This window comes from Callorhinus ursinus, unplaced genomic scaffold (assembly GCF_003265705.2).
Source record: "Callorhinus ursinus isolate GAN/ISIS: 27379988/994484 unplaced genomic scaffold, GSC_fseal_2.0 scaffold10, whole genome shotgun sequence".
NCBI lineage: Eukaryota > Metazoa > Chordata > Mammalia > Carnivora > Otariidae > Callorhinus > Callorhinus ursinus.
In genome coordinates this window covers 49,364,992-49,382,246 of record NW_027397072.1, presented here as the reverse complement: position 1 = coordinate 49,382,246, position 17,255 = coordinate 49,364,992, and the positions used below count along the sequence as shown (strand labels likewise).

Sequence of the window (17,255 nt, the reverse complement as noted above, 5' to 3'; positions counted from 1 at the left end):
ATTCTATATATAAGAAAAATATTCTTCAAGAATGAAGGTGAAATATGCATTTTCAGATAAATAACAACTAAGAAAATTTGTCACCATCAGAACTAGCTATAAGAAATACAAAAATTCGGGTGCCTGGGTGGCTCAGTTGGTTAAGCATCTGCCTTCGGCTCAGGTCATGATCCCAGAGTCCTGGGATTGAGTCCCACATTGGGCTCCCTGTTCGGTAAGGAGCCTGCTTTTCCCCCTCCTTCCGGTTTGTGCTCTCTCTATCTCTTTCTCAAATTAAAAAGAAAAAAATTAAAAATTAAAAAAATTAAAAAAAAGAAATACAAAAATTCTTTGAGCTGAAGGACATAATATACAAAGGAAACTTGGATCTTCAGGAATGAATGAAGAGCATTGGAAAAGAAAAGAATACTTTTCTCTTAGTTTTTTAAAAATACATATTATTGGGCGCCTGGGTGGCTCAGTTGGTTAAGCGACTGCCTTCGGCTCAGGTCATGATCCTGGAGTTCCTGGATCGAATCCTGCATCGGGTTCCCTGCTCGGCAGGGAGTCTGCTTCTCCCTCTGACCCTCCCCCCTCTCATGTGCTCTCTCTCTCTCTCTCATTCTCTCTCTTTCAAATAAATAAATAAATAAATCTTTAAAAAATACATATTATTGTTTAAAGCAAAATTTATAATAATGTCTTGTGTAATTTATAATATAGATGTAATCCACATGGCAACTACAAAATAAAAGACAGTGTGTGTCTGTGTGTGAAGGGGATAAATGGGCCTACATGGTTGCAAAGTTTCTATATTTCACATGAAATGGTACTATATTAATTCTAAGTAGGCTACATAAAAGTTAAAAAATATCTTTTAATCCCTGTAAGGTTTCTACATTTTATGTAAAATATTATAATCTTATTTTATTTATTTATTTGGGAGAGAGAGAGAGCACGGGTGGGGGGGTAGTAGCAGAGGGAGGAGAAGCAGGCTCCCCACTCTGCAGGGAGCCAGATGTGGGACTCCCTGGGATCATGACCTGAGCTGAAGGCAAACAGCTGACTGAGCCACCCAGGTGCCCCTCTTATTTTATTTTTTTAAGTGACCTTTATACCCAATGTGGGGCTCACACTCACAATCCCAGGATCAAGAGTCTCATGCTCCACCGACCGAGCCAGCTAGTCACCCTAAAGTATTGTAATCTTGCGCTTCTATGTTTTATATGAAGTGGTACTATACTGACTCTGAGTAGACTGTGAAAAGTTAAGGATCTATAACATAATCCCTAGAGAAGCCACTAAAAAGTAATTTAAGGAAATATAGCTAAATGACAAAATATAAATTAAAACAGAATTCTAAAAATATTCAATAATCTAAAAAAAGTGGGAAAGCAGGGAAAGGGTGAACAAAAACCAGAGAAGACAAAAAATAAAATGGTATACCTAAATCCAACCATATCAATACTTATGGTAAATGTTAATGGACTATATACTCCAAATAAAAGGCAGAGATTAGTAGAATGGGTAAAAAGCAAGACCCAATTACATGCTGTCTATAAGAGATACACTTTAGTATAAAGACACAAATGGGTTGAAACAAATGGATGAAAAAAGGTGAACCATAAACACAGTAAGACCCAAGAAAAATAAAAACATATCATACAAAGATTTGTTTATGGATATTTGTAGTAGCTTTAGTCACAACAGACAAAAATTGGAAACAAGTGAAACACCCATTAACAGGTGAATGGTTAAACAAAATGTGGCATATTCATACAATATACTACTAGTCAGCAATAACAAGAAACTATGGTATAAACAACAACATGGATTAATCTCAAAGTCTAAAAGAAACAAGTCAGGCACAGAAGAATATGTACTGTATGATTGCATTTATACAAAATGCAAACTCATCTACAGACAAAAGGCACATCAGTGGCATACACTAGGGAATGAGGGAGGGAAGGAGTGTAAAGGGGCAAAAGGAATCTTTTAGGGATGATAGAAATGTTCTGTATTTTGATTGTGGTGATGATTTGTGGGCATATACAACTGTCAAAACTCACTGAATTTATACTTTGAATGGGTGCAATGTATAGTATGTAAATTATTCCTTCATAATCTTGGAGAGGAAATGTTTTTTAAACCTCTATTTTCAAATAACTTTAGATTTTTTGTTGAGCTCTAAAAAATTCTTTAATTCAATTTAAAAAAAGAGAAGAACTAACATTTTCTGAGACCATGGCTTCTGTTAATGAAATAAACAGATGTCTCTCTGTGTTGAAAATCTTTAGGTAATAAATACAACAGGTTCTAATTTAGTCTTAACACCACAGGGAAATGACTTTACTGTAGTTATCAAAGACAAACTCAATGAACAGCTGCGTTTTCTGGTCTATTTTCCAAGACACTGGAAGGGGGAAACAATCAATATATGGAGTCTGACAACTGCACTGAAGCATGAAGCATAAGATAGGGTTTTTTGTTTTTGTTTTTGTTTTTCCTTTTTTTTTTCTGGACTCCATTAGGAAGCAATGAATCTTTACCCTCTATGTTTGGGTTGTTAACATTTGGTGTTTCCTGAGAACACATATGGATACAATAGCTTTCCAAAAGAGCTGACACTGATCCTTAGCAAAGTTTGGAGGAAATACTAAACAGATGGTTTGTGAGCACTTAGAAAGGGAACCTGATACCCTTGTGTACAAGGCTGAGAAGTGCAGGCTGGCTGACAGCATCGTTAGGCTGATATGTAACTGGCTGAAAGACTTACATACTCAACCAGTAAACTGCTGTCAATCTGGACAGATGCCCTCTGGATGCCAAAGTGCATTGATCATACCAGCCATTTTAATTTTGGCGTATTTATTATTTAGTCATTCTTTAGAAAGCTATTATAAAATTTTTATTATATACAAACGAACACATGCAACATATATGTAAGCTACAAGCATAATAGCAAAAGGAACATTCATGAATCCTTTATTCAACTTAAGATGTAGAATATCAACAATACTACTAAGATATCTGTACGCTTTGTCCTGATCTTCTCCAAGGGAAACCTTGACACATTGAATTTTGTTTTTTTTTTATCATTCCTTTCCTTTTAAAAGTAGTTTCATTATTTTAAACAAATGTTTTATTATTTTAATTTTGATTGAACTTTATAAAGAGGTATCATATTTTAAATCTTTGGTTATCTGTTTTTCTCAATATTGAGAAGATTCATCCACGTTGTATGTAGCTGTGGTTCATTCATTTTCATAACTATATGATATTCCACTTTGTGAATATACCTTATAATATTTATTCATGCCTCATTCAATGGACATTTGAGTGGTTTCTAATTTTTTGGCTTTTTGAATAATATCAATATTCACATTCCTGTATGTGTTTCTAGGTACACATTTGTAGAAGTTTTTCTGAAGATATACTTCTAGGAATGGAATTGCTGGATTATGGGATATTGTGAATGTTATTTTACAACAAAATGACAAGTTGTGTACCAAATTTACACTCTATCAGTGTATAAGAGTTTCCACTGCTCTGCTGTTAACACTACAGTGAGACTTCTTAATTTTTTGCAAACTAGCGGGCATAAAATGGTATATCATTATTTCGATTTGTATTTCCCTGCTTACTAATGAGGGTGACAAATTTTCTTATATTAATTTGCCACTAACACTTCCTCTTCTGTGAAATGTCCATTCAGATCTTTTGCTCATTTCAAAATTGGATTTTTTTAAAGAAGTTGTTTATTCTGGATACCAGGTCTTTATTGGTCATTTGAATTAGATACAGAGTTATGATTTGTCTTATCACTTTCTTATGGTGTCTTTTGAGACTGGGGGGTTGTTTCCTCCTCCTTCCTCCCTCCCTCCCTCCCTCCCTCCCTCCCTCCCTCCCTTCCTTCCTCCCTTCCTTCCTTCCTCCCTCTCTCCCTTCCTTTTACTTCTGGAAGAGTTTGTATAAGATTGGACTGATCTGTTCCTTGAAAGCTTGATAGAACTCAACTGTAAAGCCATCTAAGATTGGTACATTATGGGAACCATTCAGATCTTTTATTTGTGAGTCAAATTTGATATCTTTTTAGGAATGCATCCATTTTTGTCTAAATGTTTAAATTCATAGTTCAATCTGCAATTATGTTCCCTTTTCCCAACCTTAACATAGTTTCTTGTGATTTTTTCCTTCTCTTTTTCCTTCATTAGTTTCACCAGAGGATTCTCTAATTATGTTTTTTCAAAGAACCAGCGTTTGAATTGTTGATTATTTTTATTGCCCTTTTCAACAAAGGCAGTAAAGAGAATGGTTAAGTGTGGGAGATTTGGAGTCAGACTGCTTAGACCTGAATCCTTGCTCCATCTCTTAACTGAGAAACCTTGGGAAAGTTAATGTGGACAAGGAACTATGCCTTAGTTTCTTCATTTAGATACATGAGGATTAATAAGATAATATGTGGAAATTATCTATCTATCGCTATATATCTATTTATTTTAGAGAAGGAGGAGGGGCAGAGGGAGAGAGAGAGAGAGATATTCTCAAGTAGGCTCCATGCCCAGCACATGAGCCCAATGTGGGGCTCTATTTCATAACTCTGAGATCATGACCTGAGCTGAAATCAAGAGTCAGATGCTTAACCGACTGAGCCACCCAGGCACCCCTGTGGAAACTATTTAGAACAGAAAATATTTGGACAGTAAGTGTTTAATAAATGTTGCTATTATTATGATCCATAAACAAAAGTTAGAGTAGGTTAAGAGACTGTGGCTTTTATTTTGTGTATCTTTTCCTTGAGGCTCAGAACTTACTTAAAAATGAGTAAAGCTAGCAGCATGATTCCATCAATGGCTCTTTTATGGGGTCAACTTTGGCTGCTGGAATTGGCAGGCTCTCTCCTAGACCCTAATTTATGATCAAAATCCAGCATTAATGATCTGCTCTAACGAGCAGGGTTGGCATATATATAAAGAGGGCATATAAAGATAAGGAAGGCCACCAGCTTCCCCTGTGAGAGGTATACCTCCTCATAACTCTATTTCATAGACCAACACTTCTAGTCCTCTTTTAAGAGCAAAAGAGGAACAAAATGGATCAATAACGGAAAAGAAAGGCTATAAAAACAGTGGGAGAAGTTTTATAATATTATGTTACATGAAAACAAAATGTCATATATGTGAATTATAACTATGTAACATGAACATGATTGTGAAAATCAAGAAACAATTGTGCAAAAATAAAATCAGTATATTGGGATAGTGGAATTATGAATGGTTTTAAATTTAAAAATTTTTTATGGTCATATCTTCTTTTTCAGTAAAAAAGTTATTAGAGCTTGAAATTTTCTCAGTAAAAAGGCATATATAAAAAGGTTCTACTATTACTACTATTTTTAAAAAGATTTTATTTATTTACCAGAAAGAGAGAGAGAGCACACAAGAAGGGGGAGCAGCAGGCAGAAGCAAGTTCCCCACTGGGCAAGGAGCCTGATGCAGGGCTTGATCTCAGGACCCTGGGATTATGACCTGAGCAAAAGGCAGATGCTTAACCGACTGAGCCACCCCAGCATCCCATACTGTTACTACTATAAATATCACAGATAAGGTTTATTTACTGCTCACATGTGCCAGGCACTGTTCTAAGTGCTTTGCATGTAAGATGTATTTAATCCTCATAAAAACCCTATGAGGCAGCTACTCTTATTAGCCCTATTTTGTAAACAAAAAATTGTGGAATAAAAAGTTTAAATAACTGTTCAAGGTCATGTAGTTCTTCAGTAAAATGTAAAAATCCAACTGGATGGTTGAATAAATAGTGATGAATTTATACAGTAAAATGCCTCACAGATGTTAAAAGGAATATATTAGTTCTCTGTGAGTCAATGTGAAAAAAAATATTGGATAATTAGCCAAATGGAAAAAATAAAAATGCAGACAGAACAGTGAGTACTGTAATAATGTTACATGTGTGTCCATATCCATGTACATGTAAGGAAAATTATTCAGCAGAATGTGCCCTACACTAATGGTGGTTATCTCTGGAGAGCAGAATTTTGGGTCATTTGAACAGTCTATATTATACTTATGCAATGTTTACGTTTGTACAACTTGTAATAAAAAATGGTAAAATGACCAGATAAAAGCTACTACAAAGAGAGCTAGACTGGATCTTTCAGCTAAGTTTTAAAATAAAGAAAAAACATACCAGTTAGACCAAGCAGGAACAGATGAAAGAAGCACCATTTATGGGGCACCTGGGTGGCTCAGTTAGTTAAGTGTCTGCCTTCAGCTCAGGTCATGATCCCAGAATCATGAGATTGAGTCCCACATTGGGCTCCCGGCTCAGTGGGGAGTCTGCTTCTCCCTCTGTCCCTCTCTGTCCCTCTCTCTGCTCCTGCTCTCTCTTTCACTCTCTCTCTCAAATAAATAAAATCTTTTAAAAAAAAGCACCTTTTATGTGGTTGGAGGAAAATATATAATAAGCTATATGGTCTGAATATTTATAGAAAAATTTAACTGATACAAATGTGATTTAAAGTTAATCTTTTCAGGGCACCTGGGTGGCTCATTCGTTAAGCGTCTGCCTTTGGCTCAGGTCATGATCCCAGGGTCCTGGGATCTAGTCCCGCATCAGGCTCCCTGCTCAGTGCAGAGCCTGCTTCTCCCTCTCCCTCTGCTTGTGCGGTCATTCTCTCTCTCTCTGTCAAATTTCCCGAGAGAGCTCATCTTTGTCCCTGGCTGCCTGAAGAGCTGTTCCTCCACTGAAGATCGCAAACAAGTGCCTTGGGGGCACCTGGGTGGCTCAGTCATTAAGCGTCTGCCTTCAGCTCAGGTCATGATCCCAGGGTCCTGGGATCGAGCCCCGCATCGGGCTCCCTGCTCCGCGGGAAGCCAGCTTCTCCCCCTTCCACTCCCCCTGCTTGTGTTCCCTCTCTCGCTGTGTCTCTGTCAAATAAATAAATAAGATCTTTAAATAAAAATAAAGTTAATCTTTTCATTTTAGATTTTGTCAAAAAACCTTCTAAAATGTGAGTCTACTTTTTTCATTTCTAAGTTCATTTTTATTTTGATGATTCTGGATCTTGCATTCTCCAAGTCATCCTTATAATTAGTTCTCACTGCACAGGACTGCACTAAAGGGGACAGAATTTTGACTGATTGAAGGACATACTCTCATAGTTACTTTTTAAACGAATCTGCATCAACATTTCCCTGTAACTGGTCTCTCTAAAAGTGGAGTAGAGATACTTTTCCTTTAATCGATGATCATGGTTACCAGAGTTAAAAAGAAAATTATAAATAGACTCAAGAAGTGCTTGAATTAATTCATGATATTCATGGGTTACAAAGGGAAGCTATGAGTGTTTGACATAGGGACCTAACTATTTGAGTTGATGTCAGAGAAGGTGACCATCACCTCTCCCAAATCATTTGGTTTTCTCCAATCATTCACTTATTTTTCAAGAAACATTTATTGAGGGGCGCCTGGGTGACTCAGTTGTTAAGCGTCTGCCTTCGGCTCAGGTCATGATCCCAGAGTCCTGGGATTGAGCCCTGCATCGGGCTCCCTGCTCGGTGAGCCTGCTTCTCTCTCTCCCTCTGCCTGCTGCTTCCCCTGCTTGTGCTCTCTCTCTGTTAAGTAAATAAATAAAATCTTAAAAAAAAAGAAACATTTATTGAGAATCTACTATGTGCCAGGCTGAACGGTATAAATGCTGGTGATACAAAGATGCATTAGATACAGTCTTATCCTCAGGTAACTTATAGTCCACTTGGGATCTGGCCATAAAAACAAATCTCAGAAATATTAAACTACCCATATGCAAAAATTTTCAGAAATATTAACAAGATCAGCTGATTTTACTGAACATTTATTATGTACTAATTAACACACATCATTTCATTTAATACACACAACTACTGCATAGGGCAGGAATTAGCAACTAAGGCTTAGACAGACTAAGTATCTTGCTCAAAGTTGCACAGCTAGTAAGTGATAGAACTGGGGTTTAGACTCAGACAACCTGATTCTGGAGTACTCATCTTTTTGAGAATGAGAGAAGTTGCTTTTGCTAATCTCTTCCTAAGGACATCAAGATGAGGCAAACATCAATGGAATAAAGTAATTATGAAGAAAGTATAGGCAAACTGGGAAGATTCAAGCTATGAACCATACATATACTTAACCACAAAGAGGAATTACAAGCAATTTATGGGATGATGTATTATTTATAAGCAAACAGGAGGTTACTGGAAGACCAACAGCAGTGACACAAGGTAGAAAGCTGTCTTCCTGAATGTAAAAGCTCTTCTATCCAAATATTCTAAATAAAGGCATCCAGTGGTCTCCAAGTACTCTGAGCTCCGTGCCACGACAGATACAGGAAATTCTTACTGGATACAGTCACCGAAGGGAGAAAAGGACATAGTCCATGCCTGATATATCCATGGCCAAAGAGAAAGAAAAAGAGCTTCTCTCTCACAGATTCAGTTTGAGAACCTACTAGGGAGGACTCTGGTGGCCTGAGGAATTATGATGGCCTCACCTGGGTCATGGCGCACTCTTTCACCAGGAAGGTGAGGTGTTACTAGAGAATGGGGATTCAGGGGATGCTGGGCAGACCAAGAACTGTCTCCACAGGTATCATTTTCATCAATTCATTCAACAAATATCTCCTGTAATCTAGGATATTCTACACACTGGGACACAGAAATAATAAAGACAAATTCCTAATCCCAAGGCACTTAGAATTTAATTCAGAAAGAAAAGGTATCAAGTAGTTTACAGATTTGATGAGAAGACAAAATTATCACACAATCAAACAATGGTGAACAATTTTCCATGGCATATAATCAAGTGCCAAATTGTTTGGTACAGACCACAAGTGATATTGTTGTTCTAAGGAGAGGAAAATCAACATAGTAATCAGGAACATGAATTAGGCCTTAAGGGATGGGGAGTATTTGGCTGGAAGAGGATAAGGGAAAGAACTCAGAGGAAAGAAGAGGGAATTCAAAGGAAAAGACAGCTTTAAGTGAAGAGATGGAGAGAGAAAGAAAGACATTCAGTGAGGAGACTGGCTTGAGAAAAGCAGGGTGTGCCAAGTGGATGAGAGCTCATAAATGACACAGCTAAGGCTGGTTATCCTTCCTCCTGGACCAGAACAATGTCAGTGGCCTCATGATGCTGGAAGGATCCACGTCTCAGGATTTGAGGAGAAACACATCCTTAGTTTCTAACTCTCTCACCTAATTAGTGGGTTATCCAAGTGTGACCAGGAAGAGATCAATAGTATCAGAACAGGGGCTCCTTCCATGTGCACAACCTTGGAGAGGGCCAATACATCCAGAAAGGACCGCTGAAGGGTGAACAATAACTTGAGTGTTGGATAAATTAAAACTGGTTAAAAATCTCTTAAACTCCATAATTTGGGAATCTCTCCTTAACTTTCTGACCAAAATCTTTTCATAAATTTTCACTGCCTTAGAATGAAATCTAAATGTCTTAGAATGGCATATATGGCCTTTCTTGATCAAATCCTTGCCTACCTTTATAGACTTACTCCTGCTTCTGCCTGACCGGCTCTAGTCATAGGGAACCATGGGCACTTCCTGAAAGTTGATTAATCTTGCTTTCTCATGCTCCTACATCTCCTTTTTGAGTGCTCTTTTCTTCTTCCTCTACATGACTAATTCCTATATGTTCTTTAAGACTCAGTTTGAATATTTCCTGTTCTAGGAAATTTAGAATTATTAGTGATTTATGTAGGATTTATTGGTAGGGACCTGGGCACGAGTGGTTGCCGGGTTGGGGTAGGCAGGTTGGGGATACCAGAGCTGGGAAGCTAGCAACTAAGAACCCCATTATGGGGAGGTGGGAAGGACACAGGAGACAGGGCATGTGTGAGCTAAGACTCTAATCCCCTGGTACACACTCCATTGTTCCATAAAACTTCACTTATAAAATATAAATTCAAAGATAAAATTATTAAGAATTTTAAGAGAGCAACCAAAGAGCATTAGCAATAATCGCGCCTTGGATAAACCTCATTGGCTACGATACTGCCACTGCGCAAAGCTCCAAAGAGCATTAAATCCCAAGCACAGGGTGTTTCTGAATGCCGGGCCCTGTGTGACTATACTGGTCATAAGTCCATGAAACCAGCCCTGTATATAAGTCTGTTTATTCAGCATTGGCTATAATAGCAAAGGGTAATAAACCAAATTATTCATTAATAAGTGATTAAACAAACTATGGTCCAACCACACAGTAAGAAAATCATGTAGCCAGTAAAAAATAAGACAGATCTATAGATACTAACACAGATAGCTGTCCAATGCACAAAGATGGTTATAGAATATTATGTATGTCATGATCCCATTAAAATAGTAAATATATATTTAATATATATTAGGCCTATATGTACACTTAGAAACACCTGTCTGAACCGTAGTAAAATCTGTTGGCTTCATTTCATTGAAGAACAAAAAGACCATGGAAAATAATCTTCTTGACTACTCATTAAAATTCTTTTTACCTTTTCCTTTAATTCTTACCATCACTGCTAGGCTCTTCAGCCGGGGACACTGAGTCCATATACTCTAGGACTCCCTTTGTGATCTCAACCACCTGAAGTCTCCTGACCCTTACTAGGTCCGTATCTTTCAATCCTTCCTCCAATTGTTTGACCACCTCTTTTCCAGGCAGGGAAGTCAGAACAGTAATCTGGAAATAAATCCAAGAATCAATGTGTCTACTTTCTCTAATGTACAGAGTGAAGAACATAGCAGGTTAGATCGGGAGGATAGACACAGCAGAAGTCTGTGGCAGTGGCTATTGTCTTTGAAGCAAAGAAGAAGATTTCATGGTAACTTACAAATCAAATTTCATTTGACAGATTCTGGTGGGAGAGATCTGGTGGGATAAATCATCACAGGACCCTTCCAAACAGGTGAGGCCTACCCCAGAAAGTGACCAGTGAGAAAACAACCCTGTGTTTTAGTTTTTTAAGATTGCTTGAAGCACTGATAGCATCTCTCATGCTCAAAATACTTTGATTTTACAAGGCAACAAAGGAAACAGAATCCTTAAATTCCACTAAGTGTGTACTATCAGAGGGCCTCTGTGCTTTTTTCTCATGGTGGTACTTCCACATAGATTTCTCTCCTTGTTCAACCTGGATACAGGGTGAGCTGTTTCTTTTGCTTTCTTAACTCTAAAATGTACTCACTCTTGATCAATATATCTAACCTGAAAGAATATTGAGGTGTTTGTGTATAATCTGAATATTTTATTTCACCTGAATGAATATGCTGTATGTTTTCATTAGTAGTTTTGTCTTGCATTTGAAAATCTGGAAGGCAAATATTAAATATATGCAATTCTTTTTTGTACTTGGACATTTTTTTTGGTGCTTGGAATTTTTTTTTTTTTTTAGAGAGAAAGAGTGAGGGAGCATGTGTGTGCACATAGAGGGGGGGTGCAAAGGGAGACGGAGAAAGAATCTTAAACAGGCTCCACCACCAGCATGGAGCCCGACACAGGGTTTGATCTCATAATCTTGAGATCATGACCTGAGCTGAAATCAAGAGTCAGACACTTAACTGACTGAGCCACCCAAGTGCTCCAATGCTTGGACATTTTTTTTTTTAAGATTTTATTTATTTATTTTAGAGAGAGAGAATGAGAGAGAGCACGAGAGGGAAGAGGGTCAGAGGGAGAAGCAGACTCCCTGCTGAGCAGGGAGCCCGATGTGGGACTCGATCCCGGGACTCCAGGATCATGACCTGAGCCGAAGGCAGTCGTTTAACCAACTGAGCCACCCAGGCGCCCTGCTTGGACATTTTTGATTAATGAAGAAGGATGCAGATAAAAGCACAGTTATTTTTAAAAATGCATCTGTTTGATGCATGCAGTTGAATGTGTTTTAACTCAGTCACTCATGCACCCAGTGGAGTACCCAGACATGACTTACTTATATTTTTTAAGATTGTCTTGATCACTAGAATTTTAGCCATCTTTAAATCGGCACATTTGCTGAGTCCAAGAAAATTTACTCAATTTGATACCAAGATTTGATTAAGAACAAATATAAATTCCTGCCCAAGAAATATAAATACAGCAGTAATCTAGGCAGTTTAACAATTACTTTACAAGTTCTAAAAATCCAGAGGCAGATGGCATATTCAGACTTTATTTTGATTTCAGTTTTTCATTATAATTCACTTCAGCCCATATTTTTAGCATTTCTCTCTATGCCAGCTCTGTATTAAGAATTGCACAGGCTGGGCGCCTGGATGGCTCGGATGGTTAAGCATCTGCCTTCGGCTCAGGTCATGATCCCAGGGTCCTGGGATCGAGTCCCATATCGGGCTCTCTGCTCCTTGGGAGCCTGCTTCTCCCTCTGCTTCTCTCTCTCTCTCTCTCTCTCCCTCTCTCTCCCTCTGTCTCTCATGAATAAATAAATAAAATCTTAAAAAAAAAGAATTGCACAGGCTATAGGAAAAAGGGAACATATCTCTTGCTGGCAGGGAGATGAAAATCTAGCCTTGAAAATTACCATCAAAGTGTATGAAACAAAGAACAATATAAGGGTGATAAATAATGAAGCATCTAGATGGCCTGAATGGGCTTAGAGTCCTAAGACCAGTATCTCTTACCTCCAGGGAAGTGTAGCTCAGAGAAGCGCCTGTGGTCACATGTCTGCTGTACTGTTTGAACTGCTGGAGCCCATCCTGTACTGCCAGGTGCAGACAAAGGCCGGGTGGTCTGAAACAGCCTTCTCTCTGGAACATGCGGAGTTCTGAGATGCAGGCCTGCAGCCTAGCAAAGTTCCCTTTCACTTGCTGCAGAGAAAAATGAACTAAAGATCTTTAGTGACCCGGGTTCCAGATTAATGGACAATCTAACTTCATTATCAATTACTCCTCGGGGGTCCCTTCCCTTCCTGAAGATTTGTTTATTTGACCAACATCTACTCGATGCCTACTATGCTCTAGGCACTACACTAAAATCTTCCCTATACCAGAAGAAAGAAAATTTGCAGCCAAAGGGCTTTGGTTATGTGGACTTACCAGAAACAGGAAGGGAAGTGTTTGAACTCCTTCACTCACCCAAAGGGAAGTCCAGTTGTGACTGCTGAGTTTTCCTTTGAGGTGGTCTGCAAACTGGAGGCCTAGCAGGGTCACTCTTAAATATTATCTTCATTTCTTAGTCAGTCTAGGTACTGGAAGCCTCTCTACTTCCCAGAAATGAGGATTTTGATGTGGTTGATCATTTCAGAACTGATAAGGTCCTACCCACTCTACTCCTCAGGATCACTTCAGTAAAGAAGAGATGCTTGGCTTTGTCTGCAGTCAGCTCAAGGATCCAATACGTAAACCTCTTGGTTCTATCTCATCTCCCTTTATAAAAAGTTGCTATCAGGAAGTAATTAATCTAATCTGATTCTATATCAATGTTACCTCTCCTAAGGATGTATACATTTTGAATAAATGTGGAATGAAAATATGTGACACTATTTGAATTCTAAGCATCAATAGCAGATGGGGGTTGGGTGGGGAGGAATTATATTTGGGATGAGGAAACCACCCTGACAAAGAGCAGAACTGAGCAATATATGCAAAATACACATAAAATTCATGAGCATGAGCTGCAATACTGCCAGGGTACTTAAGTCAACACCTGCCCCACTCAATTCCATAGCTCCTTACTTTGCTAACATGCTCCTCTCCCTGAATTTCTGGGAAAACCACAAAAAATAGGATGTAATTCTTACACAAAGATAATTTGTAATTTAGATGGGAAGATAAGAAACCTACTCAAAAAAGAAATGAGAACAAATGAGACAATACATATAGGCTAGTGGCCTTCAAAAATTTCTTTTCATATACCCCCTAAAGGAATCTGAAGACTGACACACTTATTTATTTCAAGTTTTTATTTAAATTCCAGTTAGTTAACATACAGTGTAATATTAATTTCAGGAGCAGAATTTAGTGATTCATCATTTACATAAAACACCTGGTGCTCATCCCAAGTGCCCTCCTTAATCCCCATCACCCATTTAACCCTCCCCCCATCTCCTCTCCAGCAATCCTGTTTGTTTTATGGTTTGCTCCTCTCCCCCTCATTGTTTATCTGTTTTGTTTCTTAAATTCCACATGAGTGAAATCATATGGTATTCCTCTTTCTCTGACTGACTTATTTTGCTTAGCATAATACTCTCTAACTCCACCCACATCCTTGCAAATGGCAAGATTTCATTCTTTTTTATGGCTAATATTCCATTGGGTATATATATATATATATTTTATTACTGTATATCCATATATATATATATCTATATCACATCTTCTTTATCCATTCATCAGTTGATGGACCTTTGGGCTCTTTCCATAATTTGGCTATTGTTGATAATGCTGCTATAAACACCAGGGTGCATGTGTCCCTTTGAATCTGTATTTTTGTATCCTTTGGGTAAATACTTAGTAGTGCAATTGCTGGATCATAGGGTATTTCTATTTTTAACTTTTTGAGGAACCTCCATACTGTTCTCTAGAGTGGCTACACTATTTTGCATTCCCTCCAACAATGCAAGAGGGTTCATCTTTCTCCACATCTTTACCAAAACCTGTTGTTTCCTTTGTTAATTTTACCCATTCTGACTGCTGTGAGGAGATATCTCATTGTAGTTTTGATTTGTATTTATCTGATGATGAGTGATGTTCCTGTGTCTGTTAGCTATCTGGTTGTCTTTGGAAAAATGACTATTCATGTCTTCAGCCTATTTCCTAACTGGATTCTTTGTGTTTTTGGGTATTCAGTTATGAGTTCTTTATATATTTTGGATCCTAATCCTTTCTCAGATATGTCATTTGCAAATATCTTCTCCCATTCCAAAGGTTGCCTTTTAGTTTTGTTGATTGTTTCCTTCACTGTGCAGAGGGTTTTTTTTTTTTTATCTTGATGAAGTCCCAATAGTTCATTTTTGCTTTTGTTTCCATTGCCTCGGGAAACATATCTAGTAAGAAGCTGCTATGGTCAATGTCAAAGAGGTTACTCCCTGTGTTCTCCTCCAGGATTTTGATGGTTTCTTGTCTGACATTTAGGTCTTTAATCCATTTTTTTTAAGTAGGCTCCATGCCCAGCTTGGGGCCCAACTCAGGGCCCAAACTCACAACCTTGAGAGCAAGACCCAAGCTGAGATCAAGAGTTGGATGCCCAATCCGGGCACCCCAGTCTTTAATCCATTTTGAATTTATTTTTGTGTATGGTATAAGAAAGTGGTCCAGTCCATTCTTTTGCATGTTGCTGTCCAGTTTCCCCAACACCATTTATTGAAGAGACTGTCTTTTTCCATTGGATATTCTTTCCTGCTTTGTTGAGGATTAATTGCCCATATATTTATGGGTTCATTTCTGGGCTTTCTATGCTGTTCCATTGATCTGTGCAAGTACCATACTGTCTTAATCACTACAGCTTTGTAATACAACTTGAAGTTCAGAAAGGTGATGCCTCTGAGAAAGGGACAGGTGGGGCTAGGTAGGGAGAAATAGGTAAGGGGGCTATGCAATCAGGCTCACAGAGATTCCAAAAATGTGGAGGTATAAGGAAACCAGAGATAAGGGAACACTCCAGGATACCCTGCCCTAGGTGTTCAAAGGGGAAGTCTTATTTATGACAGTCTCTTGTGGTCAACAGAAAATAACCAGACCCTAAAAAGAAGTAAGCCATGAAAGATGTTATCACTAGTCCTTAATCAATAGTGCTGCCAGTAGAGAAGTCAAAAAGATTTAAGTTCCCTGGTTAGCTTTCTATAAAAGACCAACCCTAAAAGCCCTCAGTGGCAACCCTGTCGGGATCCCTTTCACTCCTGAGAGCTTTTTCTGTATCCTTAATGAAATTCTATTGCTTTACTCACTTCTTTTGTCTGTGAGATTCATTCTTCGATTCCGTGAGACAAGAACCTAGCTCTCCCACTTTACCTCCAACTTTGTTTTTCTTTTTCAAGATTGTTTTGGCTATTCGGGGTTGTATACAAATTTTAAGATGGTTTGTTCTAGCTCTGTGAAAAATGCTGGTGGTATTTTGATAAGGGTTGCATTCAATGTGTAGATTGCTTTGGGTAATATAGACATTTTAACAATATTTGTTCTTCCAGGGTGCCTGGGTGGCTCAGTTGGTTAAGTGTCTGCCTTCAGCTCAGGTCATGATGCTGGAGTCCCAGGATCGAGCCCTGCATCAGGCTCCTTGCTCAGTGGGGAATCTGCTTCTGCCTCTGCCCCTCACCCCATTTGTGCTCTCTCCCTCTCACTCTCTCTCTCAAATAAATAAATAAAATCTTTAAAAAAAAGTTTTTGTTCTTACAGTCCATGAGCATGGAATATCCTTCCATTTCTTTGTGTCATTTTCAATTTCTTTCTTCAGTGTTTTAAAGTTTTCAGAGTACATACATTTTACCTCTTTGGTTAGGTTTATTCTTAGGTATCTTATGGGTTTTGCTGCAACTGTAAATGGGATTGATTCCTTGACTTCTCTTTCTGCTGTTTCATTATTGGTATATAGAAATGCAACAGATTTCTGTATATTGATTTTGTATCCTGAGACTTTACTGAATTCGTGTATCAGTTCTAGCAGTTTTTTGGTGGAGTCTTTCGGATTTTCTGTAGAGTATCATGTCATCTGCAAATAGTGAAAGCTTGACTTCTTCCTTGCCAATTGGGATGCCTTTTATTTCTTTTGTTGTCTGATTGCTGAGGCTAGGGCTTCCAGTACTATGTTAAATAACAGGGGTGAGAGTGGACATCCCTGTCTTGTTCTGACCATAAAGGAAAATATCTCAGTTTTTCCCCACTGAGGATATTAGCTGTAGATTTTTCATATATGGCCTTTATAATGTTGAGGTTTGTTCCCTCTAACCCTACTTTTTTTTTTTTTATCATGAATGGATGTTGTATTTTGTCAAATGCTTTTTCTGCATCTTTTGAAAGGATCATATGGTTCTTATCCTTTCTTTTATTAATATGGTGTATCACATTGGTTGATTTGCAAATATTGAACTGCCCCTGCAGTCCAAGAATAAATTCCACTTGATTGTGGTGAATGATTTTTTCAATGTACGGTTGGATTCTATTTGCTAGTATTTTATTGAGAATTTCTGCATCCATGTTCATCAGGTCTATTGACCTGTAGTTCTCTTTCTTAGTGGAGTCTTTGTCTGGTCTTGGTATCAGGGTAATGCTGGCCTCATAGAATATTCTGATTTTGGAAGT

General features: G+C 38.1%; 1 protein-coding gene and 1 pseudogene across 5 annotated transcripts in view; both read right to left on the bottom strand.

Annotated features, from left to right (window-relative positions):
* LOXL3 (lysyl oxidase like 3) overlaps positions 1-17,255 on the bottom strand; it is a 93,399-nt gene that overhangs the window by 55,383 nt on the left and 20,761 nt on the right. For all 5 annotated transcript variants that reach the window (XM_073897487.1, XM_073897488.1, XM_025868327.2 and 2 more), the window contains exons 3-4: positions 12,642-12,827; positions 10,539-10,707 (exon numbers count right to left, since the gene is read on the bottom strand). In XM_073897487.1, coding sequence (XP_073753588.1) covers positions 10,539-10,707; positions 12,642-12,827 — 355 coding nt within the window. The remainder of the gene's footprint in view (positions 1-10,538; positions 10,708-12,641; positions 12,828-17,255) is intronic.
* On the bottom strand, positions 9,935-10,061 carry LOC112821354 (U4 spliceosomal RNA; annotated as a pseudogene).